This window comes from Denticeps clupeoides, chromosome 12 (genome assembly GCF_900700375.1).
Source record: "Denticeps clupeoides chromosome 12, fDenClu1.1, whole genome shotgun sequence".
Lineage (NCBI taxonomy): Eukaryota > Metazoa > Chordata > Actinopteri > Clupeiformes > Denticipitidae > Denticeps > Denticeps clupeoides.
This window is the reverse complement of record NC_041718.1, coordinates 5,682,310-5,709,542: the sequence shown is the minus strand read 5'-3', so window position 1 is coordinate 5,709,542 and position 27,233 is coordinate 5,682,310. Positions and strand designations below refer to the sequence as shown.

Below are 27,233 nucleotides of genomic sequence, written 5' to 3'. Positions count from 1 at the left end.
GTGTGTGCATGTGTGTGCACATGTGGCTGTTAAACAGGAGGGAAGATTGCGAGAATGAAATGCTAAATGATATTTAATTGTTGTTTTGTGGAGTTAATAGTCAGAATGATTACATTAGTCAGTTGCCTAAAGCCTTTCTTTCACACATTTATCAAGCATGATGTTTTCTGTCTGTTATTCAAAATTTGTACCCATACCTCATTTATTGCAGAGCATATTAACAATTCCAAATATGAATGTTGGGTTAGGTTTGATATTAAATGCCTTCATTTTAAACTTGTTTATTTGCATGATTTGCCTTAATTAATCAAATAGGAAATTGGGAACTGCAGTCTTCTAGCAAATACCAAATGAAAAGGTCTTGAATGAAAGAGAAATTACTGTTATGACATATTAATTACCGGAAATTGTACAAAGAAGAATGATACGAATCTTAAAAATTTGAGCTATGCAACGTGTATGACTTATATAAGTGCTTATAATGGCTTATAAAAGATTAATATGATGGTACATGTTAAAGCAAGATTCATAAAATCATGCTTTGCATTCATAATTAGTGTTTAGATTTAGTTTAGGATTTATAATGATTTGAAGGAAAACTATAGTTTATGTGAAGATGGAATGACTAAGATAATTGAAAAATAATTGCTTACATTTTGGACCAATTTTTTAGGAACACTGTCTGAAGGAATGCACCTTGAAGGCCAAACGTTAAATGAATTTTCTCTCCTTGTGTGATTGCTCTTGCCTGCGATTGAATTTGACGTGGTGGCTGGCCTTATTAGTACGATTATTGTGCAGCTGCGCTGTCTGGAAAAATCCTTTTAGCAGCCAGCTTCCCTTTAATATCCACGTTTAAAGTGCACTTGAAGATTTGGGGAGGGACCCATCTTCCACATTTTGCTGGTTTGGATATTAAGTGCTGCAGTTTTTGTCTCAGCATTTGACACTCTTGTAGGTAAATGTTTATTATAAAGACCCCAATTTTAAATCTGTAAGATAGGAAATATGATTGTAATGTGGTTGTTAAAATACACCGGGATTAAGTAATTCAGTAGGATTTAACAGACCCCCACCAGGGTAGAATGAGTGTGCAATATGCGTCACTGCAGGTTTGGCTTGAAATATCCTATTATTATGTTCCATAGGCAGAAATATGTGTTAATTGTTAACGATGTTAGTCCAAGGCGGGTCACTTGGGGTTGAAATGCAAATGAGGCAACCTTTTAATCCATACGGTCAGTCTGGCTATTGTGTTGTAGAGTAGGGTACAATCACAGGAGTGTGTGCAACAAAGTGGGAGTCATACTGAACACTTGCATCATGCAGCACATGTAGGTTCTAATACACAGTCTCTCCAATTGACATATAACACACTACAGTTGTGTAGTCCATTCCATTAAATATTAACAAAAACAGTGTCTCACAAGGAATTTTTAAGAAGTCAGTAAGCATGTTGTAAGCCTTTAAATCTGCAATACATGCATTGTAGGGGATTTAATCACTTGTCTTGGCCACCTTCCGTGCTCCCGGTGCCAGAAATGGAGATCAGGACCGCCCAGCTCTCATACACAGATGCAGCTACTGAATATGAACACATTTACACTCCATGAATTCATAATCTGAGTTTACGAAGGCAGGCCATTGGCAGACTTTGAACAATACGTATAGGAGGTGGAGGTATCGGAAAACAACTCACTTTGGAAATGTGAGGCTTTTGGAAGAGGCTTATGAAATAAAAAGGCAGCTTTGTGTGTCGCATAACTGAGGCAGCCATTATTTTGCTGATCAGGGTCTTTATTGTATTTATTAGCTCAGGTAGACTTGGGTGGCCTCTTATTGAAAATATCCAACCCAACATTAAATGTTAACATATTTTATGTGTTGATGGTCTGGGCTGTACATGCAGTGACCCTCCTCCAGGCCGGCATGGCAGCTCGTCCTCTGCATCGTCCCGTGTCCTGCTGCGCCAGCAGCTGATGCGGGAGCAGCTCCATAACCAGGAACAGCGGGAGCGCCACGCCCAGCGGGTCTCACCCCACCTGCAGCACACGGCAGCTGTCAACATCAGGCCAGCTCCTGGGCCGCCCCCTGATACACACGTGCCTCTCGAGGTGTTAAAGGTAAGGGCATTGCTTGCTACTAAAGACTGTGTGGCCCCTGGCGCAAGTCACCAGTCTTGAATGGTTTATGTAGTCTTGATTTTCCAATGCTTGGAATCCTATTTTAAATAGTGTATATGATACATATATGACATATATGATACATTAACAACATGAAACTAACTACGCTGTTTGTCGGTGTGTAATTAATTACCCAGAACATAAACTGTATTGATGTTTTCATTTGCTAGTGTTTTCTGTGCATTTTAACTACTGCAGATGTTGTTGGCCTGTTCTGAACCCACAAGCCTGAGAAATAAGACCTGTGACACCATGTCCCAAAGTTACTGCCTTTATCTGGTTTAGTTACCGTGTAAAACTTGCACTAAGAGACGCCGCTGTTGTCATTAATTCCCCTGTTGGAGTCACTGTGGCCTGGAAGAATACTGATGTTTGAGCGCAAACTCTATTAAATCCATAGGAGGGATTACGTCTTTTTAGAGAATTCCTCTCTAATGCGTAGCGCGTTTCCAGACTGTTGGCATTCTGCTCATATAATCCTATTTGCTCCACTACACTGACGTGTTTTCATTGCTTTAATTTTGTTGGGCTGGTTGGATGGATGTTTAAATATTTGCTGCAGAGAGACAGAGAAGGTTAACCTGCTCCCAAGACGTATTCAGCTCCACAGCAGACGGTAAGAGGCGTCTTTGGGAGAAACGAGTTGCTATAACATGAATGCAGAGCTGACTGCAGGACTGGGTTTTCAGCGGGTGTGAAATGACACGTGAGCAAGGCTGTTGTACAGGGACCGAAGGAAGTTATCTGAGAATGCTGGATCAGTAGAGGACAGTTTGCATAACCTCATTGTGTTTATTGCTGCGTACCTTTTTACATCTAGTATATATATTTTACATATATAAATATATATATTTATAAGTATATCTATTTTAGAACTGAACAATAGAATGAACAGGATTGAACACATGAAATTTGCTACTGTTTAGCCATTTTATTATCATTTATTTAAATTGTCTAGATATCTTCTTTGAATATCTTCAGTCACAAAGCTGGTCATCCAGGTCATGGTAATCCAAAAAAGGGTCCAAATGAATGCAACTAGACTAACTCCAGAAAGAAGTTTAAGAAGGAAATAAAGAAGTCCTGTTGCATTCATTTGAACCCTCTTTGCATCTTCAGCCCCACAAGGCCTCCTGCGGTAAGACCTGTAAGTTGTGAGGTGTCCTGTACCCGGGGAATGCGGAGGACAAATCAACACCTTCATCTCTTGATCATGTTGTTCAAACTTTTCCTGAATATAATTCTGCTGAAAGAGGCCATCAGGACACAGTGCAGAGCATTTTGCACTCTTCATAATCGCAGATGACTTGATCCTAGAGTCAGGATAAAAACTCCATTAAAACTCATGTTCTTGGTGACAGTTACTTTAGTTTCTCTTCTGCAAAACACTGATACCCTAGTGGATCTTCCTTGGTTTGTCTATTTATGTAAATCCTTGCTCCATGTGTGTAGTGTCCTCCAATTCGCCTGTTTCATTTATTGGTATTTTTTCACATTTCTTCCCGGACTTGCATGACTTTATCTGGACGCAAAGCAGGACTAGGATTTTGGAGTTTAGGGAGCCTTTCATCATTACATGCTCTGGCAGTTTCATGTTGGGAACATATACAAGAACCAGGCCACCTCAAAGCCACACAGGCCGGTGGAATTAGCCAAGCGGTACCAGGCAGCAGAGATTCAAGAGCAGTACAGGGAAACCTTAAGCTGAGATGAGTCGGTCTAAAGACGATAGGTGAACCTTTAATTAACATACCTCTGACCTGGGGAGAACCATGTTTGGAGATCAAGTGAAATAAGGCCCGCAGAATTCACCACAAAGAGAGCACTAATTCACTGAAGAATGCCTGTAATTATTCTCACTTAAAACCATAAAAAGCTTTTATGTTATACATGAACTGTTTAAAGTCAATCATGGCTCATTGTGTGTAGTTTAACCCAGTTTTTTTTCCCCAAGCACATTAATAGATGTAACATCAAGTATGTCTTCCGAAATAAATAAGAAATAAAACCAAGAAAAGACCAAGGAATTCCATTTACGAAGTAGACACAAATCTTTTTTTATTTTAAGTACGTCGTGTACCTAACGGTATAAACGTTCGTTTAAATCATTTTTATGGATGTGACAACTGTGGCTGTGTGTGTGTGTGTGGGGGGGGGGGGGGGGGGGGACGAAGCTTCCCAGAATGCTCTGGAGCGATAGAAGACGGTTTAAAACGAGGGAAAACAGGAGTTCCCGTGTACTCAGTACTGGAAGACAAGGGGACACTTTATTTTTATCTGTTATAAAACTGTTATTTGTTGGCGTTTTAGGTCTGTTACCATTTAGCAGAAGACATTCGACTGTAAAAGTATGTAAGTCATTAAAAGAGACATGAGTTTTTCTTACCGGTGTGATTATTTGCTGATGTTATTACTGTTATTACTGATGTTATTACTGTTATTACAAATGATGCAGCAGCGGAGATGATATGGCAGACTTACAACAGAACATGAATGATGATACTTATATTGGACTAAGTTCTTTTAACTGCATCATGTAGTTACAGCTTACTTATTTATTGAGTTAAAGTTGAGTGAAGCAAACAATATATTTTTAAAAAATAATAGTACTTATTTAAGATTTAAAAACATATTTTTAGAAGCCAACTTCCAGGTTTTACAGTGTATTTGCTACTTATCTCTATCTTGGGAGAGCAGGAAGAAAGTACCTCGGAATAACGTTAAATATGTTATAAAATACACCTCACACACACCCTACTTCTTCATCCAGCGCAGTTTAAGCCCAGTGCCATCAATATGTCACATATGCCACTTTAGTGCAAGCAAAAAAAAAAAAACGGCAAATTAAATGATAAGTATGTAACGGCTATGACTACTTAACATGCTTAAATTATAACTGGTTTCATCAGTACCTATTTTTCCAATTCAAAACCACCCAATCTGGTAAATATCAAGCTCCCTCTTGTTCTAGAGTATTGCTATTGGCCAAAGTGGTTAGTTTTCTTTTTTTTTGCACAGATGGAAATATGCAAGGCAAATGACAATTTCCCATAGTCTTCTACTTAAATGTGCCTTCCAAATTTCTGATTTCTCTATTCACCCGTGGCGGTACACTCACGAGTTAATAAAGAAATAGATAGCTGGCAGTAACTGTAAAGAGCAACGATCTGAACAGTATCCACCCAGACAGTTTGCAAACAGATGACTTTTAAATACCATCAGATTTCTGCTCCACATGCGGCCAGGCCTGCCGCTCCGTGCTCGCAAAGAGCTGGTGGTTGGGGTGACCTTTCAGATCGCTGAGCTCCGGGCATCTCTGTCACACTGCATAAAGCTTTATCATTGTGCTCTTCCTTTGGGAGATGGGAGTTCAGAGTTTTCGTACTTTGCGGAAAGGCGGCCATGAGAAAAAGCTCTTTGTTTCTGCAGTTCACTAACAAGACCGCACTGCCTCGGCCTTCTGAGAGCTCCTTCATTCTCTGGTTTCATGGCAGATCGCTAGCTTCCCCAAACTATTTTTTAAAAAAAAGTTTAGCGCATTACCATGAAGGTGTCCTTTCATATGTTTGGTTTTTGGTTATCTATTCTCGCACAGGGATTTTCCTAAGTCATCTCCAAACAATTTAACATCAGTTTAAGAGAAATATGAAGAGATACAGCTGCCATAAAAGCAGAGGATGTTTTGGATCGGTGCATCATCATCATCATTGCATCATTAGTTTAACCTTGAGATTCCTCTCTTTTTTTCTGCATGTATTTCAAATATATAGTAGAGTTTTGCATTTTAAGGGGTACACTACTATTCAAATGTTCAGTTTTTTTTTTTTTTTTAGAAATGTCATTATTTTCCATGAGTTAAGATGTATGAAATGAGTTTAAACAGAAAGTTAGAAATAATGATATAGTCCAAGGACCAGATGCTCAACTAGTGTGAGCATGTGTTTTATAGCTGCTTTTCAACTATACTAGATCATTGTAAATAATCAATTTTCAACACAAAACTAATCAAATTTTCTTTAAAGTGACAGACTGCCATAAGTGAGCACAGCATGACTAATTGTCCAAAATATCTCCATTTTAAATTAATATTCCACTTCCAGCCATTTCATTTTAGTAATTTACAATCTAGTGTGGACTGGATTTTCAGTCATTTTCATGTTATGCATTAACATGCATTAACTGCAAAAGAGTTGTTTTCTATCAAAAACAAGGACATTTCTAAACAAGCATAAAATGTGTAGAGGATGCTTATATTGTCATTTCCTCCCCCTTTTGCATGAAGTTGTGCATAAGATGTCTCTTCTGGTACTAATTCAGTTTCCTACCTATACGTCCAGATTGGGAAGTAACGGTGACAATGACATTGGTTAAACTAGCAGGATGAATTTATACTGTTGACATGGGCATGTCTGTAGGTTACTGTCTGGTCATTCATATTTCAGTGCTCAAATGTCAATCCCCAGAAAGCGAGCCATTTTCAGTCCTGTAAGAGAACTACATATAGCCCGGCCTTTGTTGTGAAATCCAGGGTCGGCTTTAGATCTTCTGAGGGGCCGGATTGAACATCCTAACCCCGCTCCTTCAGTTTGTACAGCTGCTAATATGAACACAATTGTTAATCATTTAGGCAAGTGTATTTTGTTAAACCCCCATAGGCCAGACAATGTTTCCCTTTCTGGAAAAGAAGGATGGCACATTCTTTATGAAGCCGGAGGCCTAAAAGCACATTGCACGAATGCAGTGCATATGAAGAAGAGGTCTCTTTGTGTGCTGTCTCTGCGTCTGCTCTGAGCAGCCTATGTCATCAGTGTGTGCTTCTGTCCTCTCTTGGATGTCACTGTCTCATAGCCAGGGGTGCAAAGGGTAGAGAGGTTTCTCAGCCCGAGGCCTGTATCCAGGCCCACTGCAGCCAGCAGTCAGTACACTCATACACAGCAACGCAGATGCACACAGACTGCATTTATTTAATATCTCACAAAACCATCACACTCAGAGAGCCCTATTTTCAAAGCCCTATAATAGACATAGAACTTGGGGCATGTTCACCGACGTCACATCAATTCCGGATTTTCAAGAAAGAACTGCTTTTCTGGTTATTTCTGCCTTGCAGCCCTTTTTGTTGGTTATTTCTATCACCTAGAAAACAAGCTTTATGTTTGAAATCGGAGGAGCCCATTGGATTGACAGATCTGACACACCGATTGACATTCTCTCATTAAGTCAAAATGCAGCACAGGCAGTGTTGCCAGATATATGCTTTAGCCCACAATCGTCCAAAAATGCCCACACAACCACACAAATCTGTCAAAACGGTTTGATAAATATTTAACTGCTGTGACCACTTTAACTCAAAATTTAGAACCGCCCAATTTGGCAGCAGTGAGCTGTATTTTGTATTTTGTGAGCCCTTTTTTTCTTAGCTCAATCTATCTATCTGTGTGCGTGCGTGTGTGTGTGTGTGTGTGTGTGTGTGTGTGTGTGTGTGTGTGTGTGTGTGTGTGTATATATATATATATATATATATATGAGAATATTATATATCCATACACACACACACACACACACACACACACACACACACACACACACACACACACACATATATATATATATATATATATATATAGATACACACACACACATACATAACAATGTATATAAACATAAACAATATATATAACAAAGTCTAAATTGTTCAAATCAGCTCAAGGATATAATTTAGGAGATTCCAGTGGCCCACATGCCCCTTCCACTTGAAGCAGGTGATTCACTCTGTACAGAGAAATTAATTGCTGATATTATAAAAACCTTTGGAGAGAAGGCTTGTTCGTTAAGTTGGTTCGGCCCTGTGGGGCTGTCTAAGGCAATATGCCCAAACGCAAGGAAAACAAAGACTTACTATTGAAAGGGAAGAACAAGACTATTGTTCTATATCATATATTTAAATATATATATATTTTTTCGGATAAGGTTCTTACAGGCTGGAGGGTTGCATTTCCTTGTCAGTGTCTTAATCTCTGTTCATATCAATGGCTATTTTAATATTAAATGCACGCTTTTCTTGGTAAAAGTTACTGTATTCCCAGGTTATACAACTGTGGTATTTGTTTTGTATGAAAAGACACTTTTGTTTAATTTTTACTCACTTTACCAGGTCAGAGGTCACAATGCAGACGGACAAATTCTGTTGGTAAGATTATGGTTAATGGATTTACCATTACAGGACAATGCAGACTACAGGGCTGTAGGTGCATCATTCAGTTCCTTTGTGAATGTAAACTGAAGAAAACAGCTTTTGTAAAATCACAAGGGCATGATGTTTTTAAATGCTAACCTAACAACTTGGTTGCAAGTGCAAAATCATCTAGTAGAGCTTCCTAATATGACACTGCATACACTGCACTTCATGTGGAAATGTTTCAGATTATTAATGCATGAAAAATGCTAATCCCATAAAACACACAGTTTGGTGGCTACACATGGTTACTTTCTGCAGTCTGTGAAGTAAGGTCTGGTGCAGTGTTTTTGGACTGGAACAGATTAGCTGCAAAGTCGGTGTCAGTGTGGTGGCACAGCAGTTAGCAATATGGCCTCATACCTCCATTGTTGTGAGTTTGAATACCAGTTTGGACCTTGTATGTGGGTCATTTGTATGCATGTTTTCTCGGGGTTCTTTGGTTTCCAGGCACGCACACTAGGTGAACTGGCCATAGGTATATTTGTGTGAGTGAATGAGATGTATGTGAACTGCTAACTGGGAGTCCCCACCTTTCGCCCGATTGTTTTTGTCATTGTGATACACAGTAAGCACAGCACACGGTGCACAACAATTTAACCCATCACCCTTAGTGAGCAGTGGGCAGCTATGAAAGGGGAGCAGCGTTTTTGGACAGTACTTTGCTAAAGGAGGCCTTGGTGGTTCGAGATTCAAACCCACCAACTCACACCACTGTTTGAGCCAGCCCATAGAGGTGGTATAGTAAATTTTTGGTGCCACTTATCAGTATAATTATTATTTTTTTTCTAGACCCTGTGAAAAATTTATATTTGTGCCAGTAGAGCTCTACAGTACAGCAAAAAAGTATTTGGCAGCCACTGGTTGTGCAGGTTGTCCCAAAAGATGAGAGAGGTCTGTAATTTTCGTAACAGATACATGTCAACTGTGTGAGTCTGAATGTAAAAAGATCCAGGAAATCACATTGTATGGTTAGGCGGAAAATATGAGATCAAACGTTTCCTGTAGGTCTTCACCAGGTTTACTGCAGCTAGTATTTTGGCCCATTATTCCATGCAGATCTTCTCAAGAGCTGTGATGTTTTGGGGTTGTCGCTGGGTACAGATTCTCTATTGGATTGACGTCTGGAGACTGGCTAGGCCACTCCAGAACCTTGTAGCCACTACTTCGTTGCCCAGGCAGCGTGTTTGGGATCTTTGTCATGCTGGAATATCCAGCCCTTTTTCATCTTCAGTCCTCTAACTGATGGAAGGAGTTTTTTACCCAAAATCTCACATTACATGCCCCCATTCATCCTATCCTTAATACGGATCAGTCGTCCTGTCCCCATTGCAGAAAAACAGCCCCAAAGCATTTCTACCCGCATGCTTCACAGTGGGCATGGTGTTCTTTGGATGCAACATAACATTCTTCCCCCTCCAATTTGTAGTTTGGTCTCATCTAACTACATGACACTCTCCCAATCCTGACAAACTTTAGACGGGCCTTGTGGCATTACAGAATTCTTGCTTTTGTTTTTTTGGTGTTAAATAGTAATATTCAGAACCAAATACAAAAAAACATGTGTTTTCCTGTTTTTATGGTTGAATCGTACCTATGATGAAAATTACAGACCACTCTTGTCTTTTTAAGTGGCTGCAGAATCAGTGGCTGCCAAATACGTTTTTGCGTAACAGTACTAGAGCAAAGTGTTACTAGCTTATTTTGGATCTTGTTAGCTATATAGGGGTAGTGGTGGTCTAGCGGTAATCCGAAGGTTGCCGGTTCGAATCCTGATTCACTGAGGTGCCACGTAGCAAAGCACCGTCCCCACACACTGCTCCCCAGTCACCTGTCATGGCTGCCCACTGCTCACCAAGAGTGATAGTTAAAAGCTGAGGACACATTTCACTGTGTGCACTGTGTGCTGTGCTGTGTATCACTTCACTTAAACTTATTTTAATTCATGACTAGGTAATGTCAGGTACTTTCATAAGGAAAAACATAAAAAGGTGTTTGGGAATATTAATATTGTCACTAATGCATAAAGCTTTAACATCAGAGAGAAGTGGTGGCCTAGCAGCTAAGGATTTGGATGTAATCAGAAGGTTGTGGGATCAAATCCCGAACCGAATCCTGATTTCACGGTGCTATTAAGGTCCATTTAATCAAATTACTGTCCCTACACACTGCTCCCCGGGTACCTTTCATGGCTGCCCACTGCTCACTAAGGTGATGCAGAGGACACATTTCATTGTGTGTACCGTGTGCTGCAGTGTACATTGACAATCACTTTAGATTCACCAATATTTAAAGCCTTCAGGAAAAGCTATCCTCCTGATTACACCTGATATTTGTTGGTTTCTTTATTGCTGCATTTTGTAAAATATGTTATTTATTTTGTACTTATAGATATAGATACTATTGTACGTAACCTCTTCCTTAATATTGTACTTATGTTTGCCTAAATTATTATCCTGTGTTGTATCTGTGCATGAAATGTAAGGGACACCAAATTGGTCAAGGCTGTCACTGCTCTGGCACCCAGGAAACCTGTTTTATTGCAGCCTTGTGTGAGAGAAAAAAAATAAAGCTGAAGATTTTGAAGAGGTCATGGAACATGATGTTTCAGTGGTCCTGGAAAGGTATTCAGGGTGGATGTTTTAGATTCAGGTCATGGGATTGACAAGATCCATTTGTATAGTTATTGACAGAAAAAACTTGAAGATACTGACAGAACAAGACATATGCAGTAGTTGATATGTGTAGGCTATATATGGGGGTGGGTTGAAATTTGCTTAGGAAGAAAGTACAGGTTATATATCTCTGCTGTATTGATTAGTTATTGACCCTTTTGTAATTTTTTCAAGACAACTCCTCCTGACTTTTTCTGCCTGCATTTTTGTGTTTTTCTTCCTTCCTTCCTTCACTCAGGGTGATGGGTTAAATGCAGAGGACAAATTTTACTGTGTGTACTGTGTGCTGTGCTGCTGTGTATCACATGTGACAATCACTTCACTTCTTCACTACTAGGCTGTGGGTCAGTGGGCACACAAAAATAATTTTTAGTTTTCACTTTATTTGCATTTTATTGACTATTGGAGTTCCCCTGGCCTGAACCTCTTTCCCACACTTGTCTCTGTCATAGTTTTGATGGCCGAAAAATGAATCCCATGAGCTAGCTAAAGTGAACAACCGTGGAGAGCTTCCAGAGCTGGGTTCTTGCTCTGGTTCTCCGTTATGGTTTTATTTATTATGCACTTTATTATGCTTTATTATCCTTGCTCTCAATGGCCAACTTGTGGAAAATTGTATTACGTGAATCTGGTCCATGGTGCAAAAGGTTGCTGCTCTGTTCTTAAGATGCCTAGGCTCTTATGATTTACATGTTGACATCTATATACAGTGTCCACTCTTGTGTTGCTTTGTCCTGAGCCTGGCGTTTGACTGAATATGACAGAAAAAAATTATCCATGTTCTCTAATAGGTATCAGAGTCCACACCATTTCCAATGCAATTCAAAAGTGTTGATACTCAACAGAGTCTGATTAGGAATCATTCTTGTGTGAATTCAAAGTTATGGTAGATAGGGAGGAGGAGGCCTGAGGGAAATTTTACATATACTCACTCACACTCACTATCCTTAACAACTAAGTCTCCTTACTCAGGGCCGCCAGAGCCCATCCCAGAACTCTGGGTGCAGGGCGGGGACTCACCCAGGGTGGGGCGCCAGCCCACCACAGTGCACACACACACACACACACACACACACACACACACCTTTCATTCATACACTCACACCTATTGTCACACCTATTTGGAGTCCTTAATCCACCTAGTGCATGTGCCTTAGGATGGAAGGAGGAAACCGGCAACATATGGAATTTGTGCAAATTACACAAGCACAAGATTTGAGTCGAGTCCAAGATGTGAGGCTTTGACCATCACTTACCATCACCGCACCGTGTGACACATCCACCATAGAATATGATAAAAGAATCATGAGGTAGACTAATAAATGATGTAAGGTAGAATAAGGAAAAATAAATAATAAATTAATTAAACATTTTGATGTGAAATTTTTTTTAAAGCTTGGTGTAATGCAGATGTTATGGTTCAAGAACATGGAGGATGCCTTCACACGACTTACTTAAAATGATGATTTATTTATAACAGGAAACAGCACATGCATACAGAACACATACAGAACAATGTCCTGATGTGAAGGAGACATGACACAAACAGGGCGGCTTTATACAAGTAACAGCAGGTGCACACAATCGTGAATCAGGAGAAGACTATTCACAGTAATCTTCGTTCCGGACACTGATAAGGGTGGTAGTGGCCTAGTGATTAACACACCAGAAGACCCAGTTTTAACTCCCACTTAATACCATTGTATTCCTGAGCAAGACACTTAAGTTGCTCCAGGGGGACTGTCCCTGTAAATACTGATTCTGGATAAGGGTGTCTGATAAATGCCATAAATGTAATGTAATCTCCATTAAAAAAAAATGTAATGATTCGAAACACCCCACAAAGTCAGTTTATGACAACATATTTAAAACTTTGAGTAGGCTCAGTATGGGGATAGCAAAGATATGATCTGGTCATGTTGTTATATTTGACAATAAATAAAATGGATATAAATTTTAGTGACAATTAATTTGATTTTGTCAACTCTCATTAGTTTGTCAAAGTTTGTCATTTCAGAGTCTCATCTGTAAATATGATTAAGACTGAAAGGGATTTCAGCACAAGTGTAATACTGTAATTTATTCTAATTGTGCTGAGACACTTTCACGTAACCAATCTCAATAGGACAGACTTCGTTAACATTCTCGGATATGAACCCCCCTATTGTTGTTTGTGGGTCTTTGCTCAGTATCTTAACATCCACAGGTCATACATGTTTTCCAAGAGCAGTGGAGTGGAGGAGTGGGGGATTCGAGCTCCGTTCAAACAAATGGCCGATTGAGATGAAGCCTAGCCAAGGGTTACTAGGAGGCACCCTGTTGACAGTTGACTTATACACTGTCTGAGAACATGCCTTGTCTTGTCTGCCTGCTCTGTATCTGCTTGAGAAAAAAAAGGACCAATTATCTTTTAATTGCATTTATTTCTGCTCATCGTTAACCGCTTCAAAGCAGGCATTATTCTCACTGTGGATGACTGGTTCATGTTGTTTAAATCAGGCACCATTTTATGAAAGCCAATTGGTACCATTTAGAAGCCAGTTGTTAGTTGATTGACTTGCAGTAGCTAAACACGTTGGAAAAGGATGTCTCTATCAGAGCTGACCAGTTTGTCTCAGGGGTATCTCTGCCCATCGTCCAGCACGGGTAGGTTCAGAAAGAGCCCTGAAGCCTGAGGGCTTAACATCTCACCTAAAATACTTCTCCACTGGCTGCGAGGATCAAAAGGTCACTCATGTTGGCGCCAAACCACTACAATGTTAGGTCCAGTTAAGTCTCCATCAATGACTCTTTGGTGGCTATTAAATGTTTCTCTATGAATGGAAAGATTATGGGACCAGTAGTAACAGTGATACATATATAGCACACATTTTCACATACTCCATTCCATAGCTTGATATTGTGTGTGTGCAATCGGTTCCATCTGAGGCTTTCAGCAGTGTGTTTATAGGTCAGTACCAACAAATACATACATGTCATGCATGCAGAACTAACATGGAGTCTATGCTCCCACACATACATGTATAAGAGGAGCTTATCGGATTGGGCAATTATCTGATAAATGTGTGAGCATATACAGCAAGACTTTTCAATCCTGAAGAAGTGAAAGATTGAAAAGTCTTTGACTGTGAATGACTGTATGCACATGATGTTTCAGACAAGTGTATATTAACATACTAACCAAAATTAGTTTGAAAAGTATTTTTTTATTACATGTTTAACATCATACACATCCCATGCTTTTTCATAAAACCATTGCGTAGAGTAATTGAAAAATCAATGTTGAACCACCAAATGTCTCCTTGGCGAAACATTTCGCATTTCTTAGTTTACTCTTTCGTACCGTAGGACAACAGTGGCTGCGATTGTATTATGGACACTCAGAACAAATAATGTTTTATGCTGTATGAGCGTAACTAATGATGAAACGTTGGGTAGCCGTGAGCCAGTTTCTGCATGAGGACGAGTAGCTAGTTTGTGAAGGACTCTTTTGTGAGACGGAGGAGCTGACGTCAAATGAGCTATAATGGCGTTTGGGTAGAACAACACAACATGAGCAAAATTATTTCCCCTCCTGTTTCTTAATATGCATAACTAATTAGGTCTTTTTTCCTCGCCCCCCCGACAAACCTCTTATAAGTTCCGCTGACCAAGACTTCACTTTTAGTTTCATATGTAAGTTCTAGACTCTGAGAGCCTTCCAGCCGACAGACCTCACAAAGGGAATATCTGCTTAATGGTCTGAAAATTTATCAGTTAACTTCTAAAAAGGTCGCAGTTTTCAGGACAAAATGCTGGAAATGTTAGAATACAGTCATTATCAGGTGAGCTTTTTTTTAATATTGTTTTTTTTTTGTTAATCTATGAATTATGGGTTTGTATTCATTCATGTGTATTTATTTGTTGAATTGTGTAGTTATTTATTGAGTTATTGTAAAAAGAAAAGTCATAGATTCGAGTCCCATTTGCTACCATATCACACCGGAGAAATTATTTGCAGAAGTGTTTTTATGGCAAACCTGGTGTTTGCCTAATGGACATCTGCATCCTATCCAGGTGCAGACCCACCTTGAGAACCCCACCAAATACCACATCCAGCAGTCTCAGCGGCAGCAGGTGAAGCAGTACCTTTCCTCTACCCTGGGTGCCAAGCTTGGAGGTCAGAACAGCAGTGTGCCAACGTGTGCCAACCAGCCCTCGGAGCACGGGATGCCCCCTGGCCCGGCCACCAGTGCCCCCAACAGCCCTATGGCACTCCTGACCCTTAACTCCAACTGCGAGAAGGAGGTACGAACGCACATCCAGGTATTCTAAATAAATTGTCTAGTAAAAATTTGAGTAAATTAACTATAAAAATGAGAAATAAGTAAACTTAGTAGCTTTTTTGTATTGAATTAAAAACTGAACAACAACTGTCATCCTATAATTGTTCCATTTGATTAGATAATTGCAGATTTTCATTTGTATTTTTGTGGCTTTGCTCTTTTCATGTCACAACTGAATTCTGTGATCAGATGGATGATGTAATTGAAGACATTATTAGCTTGGAATCAAGTTATAATGATGATATTCTCGGACTGATGGATGCTGGACTGCAAATGGCCAACACGGTAAACTGACCTCTGTATTTTATGCAAATACTTTGTGAACCACCTCATGCAGCGACTCACTTCAATGTTCACTGAGTTGTTCAATGTTCAACAAAGTTTACTGATTCGTTTGTTTGAAAGGTTTCTCTTTGTCTGAGTCTACTGAAACTTATTTGCCTCTGCTGGCCTTTTTTTTCTCTGTAGATCCCTGTTTCTGCTGGTCTTCTAGATATGTACAACAGCCATGCACTTCCTCCGCCAGGAGTTCCCATGAACAACTCCTGTACAAGCGTTAAAAGGGAATTCTCAGGTACAACTGACCGCCCAGCTTTTTTCAGATTTATTTCAGCTCACCCTGATGTATTTGTATGTATTTCATGTATTGCAGCCAGGACGTCCCTATAGAATCAGAATACAGTACTCCATGCAGTTAAACAGAACAGCATCTCTAAACTGATTCATTTCAACCATTATGACGTGTTACAGACAGCTAATTCAGGCATATGGAGTGACGGCTCATTACCACAAAGCTCTAGAATGCTCCCTCAGAGCCTACTGTGTGCAATTAGCAATGCACAAATAAGATTTTCAATGATTAAACTTTATTGTACCGAATAGTTACACCGACTCCAACCATGATGCACGTTGTGGACAAGCCTGGATCATGTGGCAAGTTTGAAAACTATCAAAGGCAGGAAGGCTTTCCTGTAGGTAGGTTATCATTTACGTACACTACATCTTTAACTGTGTTTGAATGAATAAAATTGGAAAACACACATATAGTGCATTTCACTACTGTTCATTGCAAAATTGCACACAATATGAACCCATTTATTTTTGACAGATAAGGAATTGTGTACTATTATAATGTTCAATGAAAAATATCATTATCCATATTTAATTGGTAAGCAGCAGAATTAGCGTGACTGCAGGTGACTGTCACAACGTGCATGGCTGAACAGTTGTCTTCGCTTATTTCAGAAGCTGAAGTCCGAGCTCTTGCCAAGGAGAGACAAAAGAAGGACAATCACAACTTAAGTGAGCGAACAGAAGCTTTAACTGTCATCAGTTATCACAGTCATGGTTGCTACAATTCAGCTCTTTTTTTTTTTTACTTGTAGTCGAAAGAAGGCGGAGGTTCAACATCAATGATCGCATCAAAGAGTTGGGGACCTTAATTCCCAAGTCAAATGATCCGTAAGTCACAGCAGGGAGCGCTAATAAAAGAAGTCGGTGGTTCTGGTTTAGTGGCTTATGTGGAAATAGGGTGGCCAGATGTTTCGCGATGTGTCACCATGATGCCACTCTGACTCACTCTGCCACTCCTGAGACAGACAACGTGTTTTTTTTTTTATCACAGCAAAAATAGCCATTACACAGCATGAGGGTCTCAACCTCAATCCTGAATCCCACTGTCTTGCTGTTTAAAATCGCCACGAAATTTGCCCCACAATTACAGCTAGTAGGGCTGCTCCGTTGCGCAGTGGTCGGAGACAAGGTTATAAGTCAGGTTCTGACTGTCGCCTCTGGTGCACAGGGACATGAGGTGGAATAAGGGCACCATTCTGAAAGCCTCTGTAGACTACATTCGGAAGCTGCAGCGGGAGCAGCAGAAGGCGAAGGAGCTGGAGACTCGGCAGAAGAGACTGGAGCACGCTAACCGACATCTCATGCTGCGCATACAGGTACGGCGTCGCAGGTTCACCAGGCTACGAAACCACGCCTACTTATGTTCAGTTTAGCTTATTCATTTTTTCTCTGTAAAATGTATTTGCTGAATTATCAAATTCTACTCAAATGTGGCCTATGTCATTAGTTTGCATGGCATTGTTTTTCATTTCTGATGAAATCCATGCCTAGCTGTACTACAGAAACTTTATATATTAGAAAGTTTTGAAAACTCCCTTTTCTTGAACCCCACATTAATATCATGATGATGATGATATTATACATTAAATATGTAATCCAGCTCTGATATGTTGTCGAGGTTGATTATGTGGGTCTTTTAAGGAGCTGGAGATTCAGGCTCGGGCCCATGGTCTGGCTCTGGGTTCTTCTGCATTGTGCTCTTCAGAGCTGGTAGCAAGAGCCATCAAGCAGGAGCCTGGCATCGGGGAATGCACAGCGGAGCTCTACCCCCACCAGCACCACTCCTCCCCAGATCTGTCCCGGCCCACCACCCTGGACCTGAACGATGGCACCATCAGTTACAGCGACAGCCCCTCAGACCTAGGTGACATCCCTGGGGCATATGGCAGCCCCTCCAGGTCCACCAACAAACTGGGGGAGATTCTCATGGACAGCACCCTGTCTCCGGTGACAAGCTGCGACCCATTGCTTTCCTCTGTGTCACCTGATGCTTCCAATAACAGCAGCCGCCGCAGCAGCAGTTCTAGCATGGAGGAGCATGAGAACGACTGTTAGCGCCCCCCACTGCCACACAGGCTCAAACCAAAGCAAAACTGAACACTATAAGCACCATTCCTCTAGTGGGCACCCACTGCCTGAGACTGGGTCAGACCAAATCTCCCGAGAACAAACATGCACTGGAAGCCCAAGAGATTTTTTTATTTAACATTTTTTAGCTATTTTTGAAATATATTACTTGGCTTAATATTTGGACTTTGAACAATGGGTGTGCAGTCTTTTGAGATCCCCTGAAGTAAGATGATAAAAGCAGGTATATTGAAATGTTTAGCACTGATAAGGCAGCAGAATTGATTGAAAGTGTAAATTAAATATCAAATGTCCACCTATTCATTTTATGATTTAACAATGTATGTTAAAATCATAATGACCGAAGTTGAAAAATTTGGAATAAGTATATGTCCTTCTGAGAAAATGGATATACATGATCAGCTTTAGTAGCTCTGATAACCGTGAGATCATACAAAGTTCACCATACTGAATCATTGATCTGCCTTTTGGAATGAAACTCATGCTGAATCTTGACCAAAATACATTTCACGGTGTTTATTGTCTTTTTTATTTTTTGTCACTTTTGTTTCACAGCAGTTTGTAAATCAGATCTCTTATGTACCTTTATGCTTGAAGGAACTATAAATGTTTTCTTTTTCTTTTCATTTCTGTCAAAGGCATTCTTTAGCACAGACATATCAAACCATTCATCATCCCAGAAGAATTAATATGAATCTTTAATAAGCCTTTGTGAGTGCATGTGGTAGAAAAGACTTGAAAACATTTCCCAATGGTCTAAGGACATCAAAAATTATTCTCAGCACATAAATGTGACATTTTTATTATATAGCACAACTATTATAATCTGACATAAGCTTTGTGTACAATACCATTCTCTTTCTATATATATATTTTTTTTTCAGAAATATTGGATATACTCTTCAACAATTGAGAAGTTTAACATGCCTTTAATTAAACGTTATATCTAGTACTGTAAGACTAATTTTATCATGTGAATAACATGACAAAAATTGCTTTTATAGAAAGTGCCTTTAAAACATTTTTATATTATGGTGCGATTTAGATGAATGTCTTAGTTTAGAGGAAATATGACTAATGGATGCAGATTTTAAAATGCACTGGTAACAAACTCCACGGACAACATGGCTCTTTCCTGTATACTGCACTGGTGCACAGTTGCCTCTACAGGCAATCATCTGTCAGGGCACTTAATGCGGCACAGAGTGTTTTATTTACTTTGCTCAAATATGTCAGATGTATATGGAATGATGAAATATTTATGATGTTTTAATCAATTGTGTCAAATGTTTGAATAAGGTCAAAGATGCTCTTATTTCATATTTTTCATCTAGATAATAAATTAGTTAATAATGGATTGATAGTAGCTTCCTGTTAAAGATCCAGATAGGACCTTGCACACAACAGCAGGCAACAGTTTATGACATGTATTTTTTTTATTAAACAACTAATTTATAATGCCATCAGTCCAAAAATACTGATGCTGCACATAAATGCAGATATTTACATACACATTGCATTACAGTGTGTCACTGTAGCAAAGTGATGTGTTAGATGAAGAGTTTTATTACCCAGATACCAATAGTCTAACAGAAAGAAATATATATAAACACAGATTAATAATCCCAGCACAGAGGGCGCTGAATTATCCCTGTTGCGTTTATGCACAGTACACGTCAAATATTCCATCTGCATTCATACAACACAGCAGGATTAAATATTTGAGAATATAGTCATGGGTTGAAAAATGCAATATTGCAAGATTTTTAACATAAGCAGAGTCAACACCTTCGAACTGCTGCATTTTCACAGAGGAAGTCCTGAATTCAGCTCATCACACCATCTCTCAAAGGCATGAAAAAGGGTTTTGTCATCCAAGTCATTAAAGATTTCTGTTGTGAAATAGAGCAAAGTCAGAACAGAACTTTAAACAACCCGCGCATGTTACCATCATCATACAAGAAATTAAGCATTGTACAAGGTTCTAACCTATTAATTATTCCACTTAATTTATGATTTAATTAATCTGATATATGCACTAATATGTAAAATATTCCTTCATTAATAATTGTATTTGCTCTTTTATTTTTAATTATTTGTTTCATTGCCATTACAAAATCCCATTTACACAGACAGATAAAAAAAAAAAAATATTATTCTATAAAGCAATGCTTTACTGAGAGTAGATGGTTACCTGCATGGCCAATCCCAACAGGCAGAGGCATCCTCACCAAGCCACCACAGTGCTTGAGACGTTCACAAAGGGACTTCTGCACCAGGGCCAGGGTGCAGTCCTGATGCCAGACTGGCAGCTCCAGGGCCAACATGCAGCGGATGATGCGGCACTTCTCTTCTTCGATTAGCAGGCCCTTCTCAAGGGCCACATAGACCATGAGGGACATGTCAATGTTCACTGCCTCTCCATGCAGCAGTGCAGGCAACACAACCTATCATGGAAATCAAAGCAAAAAAAAAAAAATACATGAATGAGCGTGAATGACAGGCTTGATGAAGGAAAAGCCCTGCGGGGTGGGAGGAGTAACCCGCTTTACTCGAAAACCACTTATGAAAGCTTATGAAATAAGCTTCTGAAGCAGGTTAAAAATGTGCAAAGGCACCTAAGGCATCGCTCTGAGGGATTGAATAAAAAAAATACCCCGTTCATTAGACTTTGGATTCCAGGCCAAAAAAAGCAGAGGCAAAATAACATTTAGTTTGGGCTTGCAGATTTTTTAGATACTACGCTTGACACAACACAACAACTAACATCAGGAAATCTCAAACCTAGTCTAAATACATCTAGATAGATAATAGATAATAGACAATAGATATAGGATCATATACATGCTAAAAACTTGTATTGTGGTTCAGTCAAGGTTTTACGTTGTACAGTTCCAGTTAAACACAGTTAAAATCTTAAATATTCGGCTGTGTGCCATCTTCATTTACTCCTTTACACCTTTGCATTATCTCACAAGATTATTTGACATTTATCCTGGACTTTTTCTTTTTGGAAGTGGTTGAAAGAGGCCTAGGAGAAAAGCCTCACCATCTCGAGCTCTGGACTTATGAGGTGGCCAAAATCCACCAGTCTGTCCAAGTCATCCTCCCACAGGTTAGGGGCCAGTTCCTCAAGCATCGTTTCTATGGCGATCCGGGTGGAGACCGCGGCTGCGTGTGTCTGGTCCAATGATGCAGCGCCGATGCAGGACTGGAACTTGGAGTCCAGCAAGAAACTGCCTTGAGTCTCCAGGATTTCAAACAGCTCTCGGTGCTTCATCAGCGCCATCTGCAGGCCAAATCACACCGTAATTAAAGATTTTTTACTTTTTTAATAAGTCTCTACTGTATAATTTTGTGTCAAAAATTTGGATTAATGTGTAAAACTGTGGCATGTTGTACCTTTAGCATTTCAGCTAGTCCGTTTGAGATCTGTCTTCTTGGGACCGTCTGAATGAAAGACCTGTCTAAAAACGCAGCCACAGGAGGGATGTAACCACCCAGCTTGTTTTTACAGTTGGCAAAGTTGACTCCTGTTTTAGCCCCAACACTGGCATCAACATATGACAGCAGGGTGGTTGGCACCCGTATATAGGGGGTGCGTCTCCGGTACAGCGAAGCAGCCAGACCAACAATATCAAGACACACCCCTCCCCCAATGGCGATAATTGGCTCTGTGCGCCTGTCAATGCCAAACTTGTGGACTTCATCCAGAATTTTTATCACCATATCCATAGATTTGTTCTCCTCTGTGGTTGCCAAGGGAAGGATCCGGTACAGGACATTTCGTGCCTCAAAGTAATTGGTGACCTGACCTCCATAGAGGTTAAACACAGTCTCATCCATGACCACAAATCGCTTAAGAGGCTTGGAGTTGCTGTGGAGAACTTGAATCTGATGATGGTCTCTGATATGGCCGAGAAGCAGGGTGTCATTACTGGGGTCCAGAAGCTTCTTTGTTTGGATCACTTGATAGGTGAACACAATTGGACTGACCACAGTCCAGACGATGCCATTGTCTCTACTGCATTCATAACTGAAACACACACAGTTTGCATCTGTAAGAAAGAGTACAAAGTGATAAATATGACAAATGAGGTAGACACCAAACTGGATATTAAGCAGATGGTTCCGGGATCATGAAATTCATGTCTACCAGCAGGGCAGTGAAGAGTAAGAAGAGTAACAAATTTGTTTTCAAGCATGAGTTAGGGTCTAAATGTACTGAGACCTTTACATTGTTAATGATGATATAATTAACATTTTTAAGGGCTAAGTAAACTAAACCACAGGCACAGTATACACCATACATCATTTTCTCCCCCACAGTTCCACTTGTTTCTGAAGTTTTGTATTGCCCTGGGCAAAACATAAATTAAAAAACTCATTACTGGACAGACACATGATTGACATCAGGTATAATAACCAGCCTTTCAAACTAGTTTTCGTGTCTTTACACGCAAAGAACTTAACAAAGTTGGATAATGCTACCAAAAACATTATAGACAATTAAATTTCTTTTGAGAGTAACTTACAGTTTGAGAACGGTAATAAAGATGAAAAGTTAATAGTTAAGTCCCTGTGGGTAGCCATTGAAGGTAGCAATCTAGGAGTCAAGGCGAGGCAGAGCCCTATGATCTGAAATATGGGACGTGTTGGCGCTGCCAACGGGGGTCAGTAAAACCCGGAAAAACTCGGAAAATTGGGATAAAGGCAAAAAGAACATGTGTTACATTCAAGGCTGCCACTGTAAGGCTGTGAAATGCACTGAAACAACGGCCTTCTGCCTGACCTCTCCGCACAATATGACATATTGCTTGCTTCAGTAGGGCCTATGAGTCACCCACAATCTTGGACCAAATTTGGAAAACTGTGAAAAAACAGGTTTTTTGGAATTTGTGCTGACATGGTTGAGTGCACACACCCAACTTTCTTGTCAGGTGGTGCGGCTTTTGGTTTCACACAATTTGACGTATGGCTTGGCTCAGTGGGATATACGGTTCGTGCTCAATCCCCTAAAATTGTTTTTGAAACGTGTTTATTATTCTAGCCCAAAATTTGACTTAGATATTCTAGCCCAAAATTTGGTTAGATATAGAAGTTTTTGATGTTGATTTTGAAGATTTTGACATAAGTCTTGCCTCTGTCCAACTTACGGATCACTTACACTTTTGTGTGTCAATGGGTGAAAAAAAGTTTGTTTTATTTATTTATTTCACTTTTTCAGCATGCACATCAGAAAGTTATGTATCAGGAGTGTTATGTGTGAGGAGTGCTATTACTTTTATAAGCTTTCGGAGTGGGCGCGGCCGAGCTATTAATGCTCAAACAGGGTAATTTTCCATTGGAATGCATTGAATGCTAATTTTAGCATTGGTAGCATTTTTTAAATAAGGCCCCTTTTAAGTGGTACTGCTACAGTGTCATTGCCAACAAAGGGGGTCCTAAATGGGGTACTGATACAGCAGCATCACCAGCACTGAAATCAGCCAGTTAATTAGGGTGCCAATCAACCACATTATTAAGAATGACCACTTAAAAAAGGGAAACTTCTATTCCTATTCCCAGGAGGCATCCTGACTAGATGCCCGAACCACCTCAACTGGCTCAATGTCGAGGAACAGCAATTCTACTCTGAGCTCCTCACCATATCGCTAAGGCTGTGCTTGTATCCTGCGTTTCCTGTGCTTCGGCCACTTGTATCCGCGATCATGTTCTTTAGGTCATTACCCAAAGCTCATGACCATAGGTGAGGATTGGGACGTAGATAGACCGGTAAATTGAGAGCCTTCCTTTCTGGATCAGCTCACTCTTCATCATGACAGATCGGCCCCAATCCGCCTGTCGATCTCCTGCTCCCTTCTTTCCTCAGTGAACAAGACTCCAAGATTCTTAAACTCTTCCACTTGAGGCAGGACCTCTCTCCCAACCCGGAGTTGGCAAGCCACCCTTTTCCGTTCTAGAACCATGGTTTGGAGGTGCTGATCCTCATCCTGCTTCACACTCGGCTGCGAACCTACCCAGCAAGAGCTGAAGGTCAGAGCCTGATGAAGCTAGGAGGACCACATCATCCGCAAAAGCAGAGATGAGATTCACCTGCCACCAAACTCAACACCCTCCACACCACGGCTGCACCTAGAAATTCTGTCCATATCGGTTATGAATATAACCGGTGACAAAGGTCAGCCCTGGCGAAGTCCAACCCTCACCAGGAACAGGTTATGTGGACCAAGCTCACGCTCCTCTGGTACAGGGACTGAATGGCCCTTAATAAAAGGTCATCAACCCCATACTCCCGGAGCGCCCCCCCCCCCATAGGGTGCCCTGGGGACATGGTCATAAGCTTTCTCCAAATCCAAAAAACACATCTAGATTGGTTGGGCAAACTAGTTGGAACACACCCTCTGGTCCTCCTTCTTAAAAACGGGGACCACCACCCCAGTCTGTGCGCGATGTCCACGCAATGTTGCAGAGACATGTTGAGCACGACATATCCATAGCCATGAGATACCCAGGACCGATCTCATCCACCCCCGGGGCTCCTCCGCTGTGTAGCTGTTTGACTACCTCAGCAACTTCTGCCCCTGAGATTGGACTCCTCAAAGTATTCCTTCCACCGCCCGAATATAACCTATTTGGAGCCAATTGGTAGTCTTTCTCCATGGCCTCACCGAACTCCTCCCACGCCCAAGATTTTGCCTTGACGACTGCCACTTGGCCATCCGGTACCTGTCTGCTGCTTCTGGAGACCCACAAACCATTTTTTGTCTCACCCTTTACCTAATTTGTCATGGGAGACCCTACAAGGGTAATACCACCTGCTTTTACAGCTGACATTATCTAAGGAGGCCATTTCCACTCCTGCGACCAACGCCCGGACAGGCCCATCACAATTTCTTCTGGAATCTTGGTTTCTAGTTGTATTTGTTATTATTACTGTTATATTTATTATTAAAGTCCCAAAGGTCCTTTAATGAGATTTATGATCCAAAACGTGCTGGTGTATGTCAGCACTGGGGAAGTAAACCAGTCAGGCTAGTAGCTCAGAACACTTTCAAACCAAAGGATAGAGCGATAGATCTTAATTACAGATGAGAATATAAGGCTGACTGCTTCTGGGCAAATATACTTCAAACAAAAAGCACCATTCTCATTTTGCATTGTGAAATTCAGTTGATAATGTTGCCTATCTGTACATGACATTAAATGTTTTGTGCCTTTCAAGGCCTCTGACTGCCAGCTATTTTTTCTGATAGTAAATTCATTTGCTACACCATCAAGCATAGATTATTGTCCTCCTTAGATAATCCATTACTTGCTGCTAAACATAATAAAGCATGATCTTAAACCATTCGCAATCTAGCAGTGGATGCACTGATTGACAGAACAATTAAACAGTGCAGTAATTTTCCATCCAATGGAAGTAGCTAATCCAACCATAATGTCTAATTTGCATACAGTCTGAATTCCAACACATATAGCAGGAGTTGCAAACTGTGTGTTAATTTTGGCATATAAGAACCATATTTACATAGTACACCAATCAGAATGCTTGAATAATATTATTGACACGATTTCTACAGCAAAGATCGAATTTGCCATGAAGAAGTGGCATAACAAGCATATTGATGGGAGTGGGTTCAAATCATCCAGAAGAAGTTGGGTAAAAGAGAAATTATATAGTAATTACTTTTAAAATAATTAATTAATTGCAATACCATGTCACAAAATGATTTAATAGTTCATTATTAAATGCTTTAGCATGCAAGTTAAGGTCAGTGCTACCCATTCGTTTGGCAGAATGATCTGATGATTATTCAGTAGAAATGCTTCCTCAAGGTAAACTAACATGCAAGCCCCAGACCAGCCCCACACATGCTTGAAAGTGTTGATGACAAACCCTGGAGGCGTCGTTTGCCTAGAGACCCAAAGAACTAGAATCATCACCGAGCTTGTTGTTCTGTTGTTCTGTGGAAATACACCGATCAATCTCCATATTAAAACCAGATGAACAGATTGAGTGTAAACCATGATTATCCGCTTTCAGAGCATCTCTACGATGGTAGAAGTGCCCAGAGTGTGAACGTGAGCCTCAGAACTGATCGATGGAGCAGTGGATGAAGGTGCCCTGGACATCCTGCGGATGGCCGGGTTTGTAATTTACCTGGAGAAGAGTTGACAGTGGGATGCTCTGGACAATGTTTGGCATGAAGCACCTACCTCTATTGGCGTTTTTCTCCAGAGGCAATGCAATAAATGTTCAGAAAACGTTTAAGAAACCTGACAAAGGGTTTAAGGTGTTGACTTGGCCTCTGAATTGCCGACTTCTCAGTTCAATCGAGCATCTGTGGAATGTGCTGGTCAGCTGCAACCACAGGGCATCTTCTTGTGGAGTCCATGCCTGGGTGGCTCGGAGCTGTTTTGGAACATGCTCAAAACGAGGCTGTTGGTGTTAATGTTGTGGCTGATCAGTTTATCCACGAATGGTAAATTGACATCTAATGCTCTCAAACCTGCAGCAGTTAAAACATTATTGGTCACACCTTTGTAATACAGCGTATAATCAGTGTGTCATCTCAGAGTGTAAAACCACTACATGTGTTAAACCACATCTGACTACCGATCTGAAATGGCCTGTAAAAAAATGCAGTAATTACCAAAAACTTCACTGGTGCCGCCTGGGATGCTTGGTTTTAGAAGAAGAGTGCACTCCTCCAGGGTTATGTTCTCCATTTTTAAAATCCGTTTTACAGAATTGTTACGACTCTTTATGAATCACGTGGCCCAATTTCGCCCCCTTAAGTGGAATATCTAGGCCCAATTACTGGCGCTTAATACCTAAGTGTGTACTCAGTTCTGCATCAACTTACATTTTGGCAGCTGAAACCCGACCCTTTTTGTTCTCGCCTGGAGTGTTTTTTGGCTTTCTCGTCCACGTTCCTTTTACCTGGACCAGGTTATACTCGGTTTTCCTTGACTTGCGGTGTATCGGTTGGTCCTCCTGAACATCAGCAGCCGCGTCAAGCGACATAGTCAGTTCTTACGAGAGAGTAATGGAGTGATATGCAACACTTCTTCAGACACGTATATACTC

The 27,233-nt window shown here is 40.5% G+C and overlaps 2 protein-coding genes across 5 annotated transcripts in view; one reads left to right on the top strand and one right to left on the bottom strand.

The window, feature by feature from the left end:
* The window catches only part of mitfa (melanocyte inducing transcription factor a), a 22,895-nt gene extending 3,401 nt beyond the window's left edge, over positions 1 to 19,494 (top strand). Inside the window, exons 2-10 of one of the 4 annotated variants that reach the window (XM_028997422.1) lie at positions 1,910 to 2,123; positions 15,150 to 15,380; positions 15,608 to 15,703; positions 15,887 to 15,992; positions 16,301 to 16,393; positions 16,664 to 16,720; positions 16,804 to 16,879; positions 17,220 to 17,367; positions 17,693 to 19,494. In XM_028997422.1, coding sequence (XP_028853255.1) covers positions 1,910 to 2,123; positions 15,150 to 15,380; positions 15,608 to 15,703; positions 15,887 to 15,992; positions 16,301 to 16,393; positions 16,664 to 16,720; positions 16,804 to 16,879; positions 17,220 to 17,367; positions 17,693 to 18,106 — 1,435 coding nt within the window. In that variant the 3' untranslated portion in view covers positions 18,107 to 19,494. Of the gene's footprint in view, positions 1 to 1,909; positions 2,124 to 14,187; positions 14,918 to 15,149; positions 15,399 to 15,607; positions 15,704 to 15,886; positions 15,993 to 16,300; positions 16,394 to 16,663; positions 16,721 to 16,803; positions 16,880 to 17,219; positions 17,368 to 17,692 lie in introns of those variants that run through there. The other 3 variants (XM_028997421.1, XM_028997423.1, XM_028997425.1) reach the window with 3 other exon arrangements.
* On the bottom strand, positions 19,093 to 27,233 carry eevs (2-epi-5-epi-valiolone synthase). Its single transcript, XM_028997426.1, has 5 exons — positions 27,010 to 27,233; positions 21,542 to 22,175; positions 21,189 to 21,428; positions 20,334 to 20,586; positions 19,093 to 20,031 (listed from the first exon to the last, which is right to left on the bottom strand). The coding sequence occupies exons 1-5, from the start codon at positions 27,168 to 27,170 to the stop codon at positions 19,946 to 19,948; spliced, it is 1,374 nt and encodes a 457-aa protein (XP_028853259.1). The 5' UTR covers positions 27,171 to 27,233; the 3' UTR covers positions 19,093 to 19,945.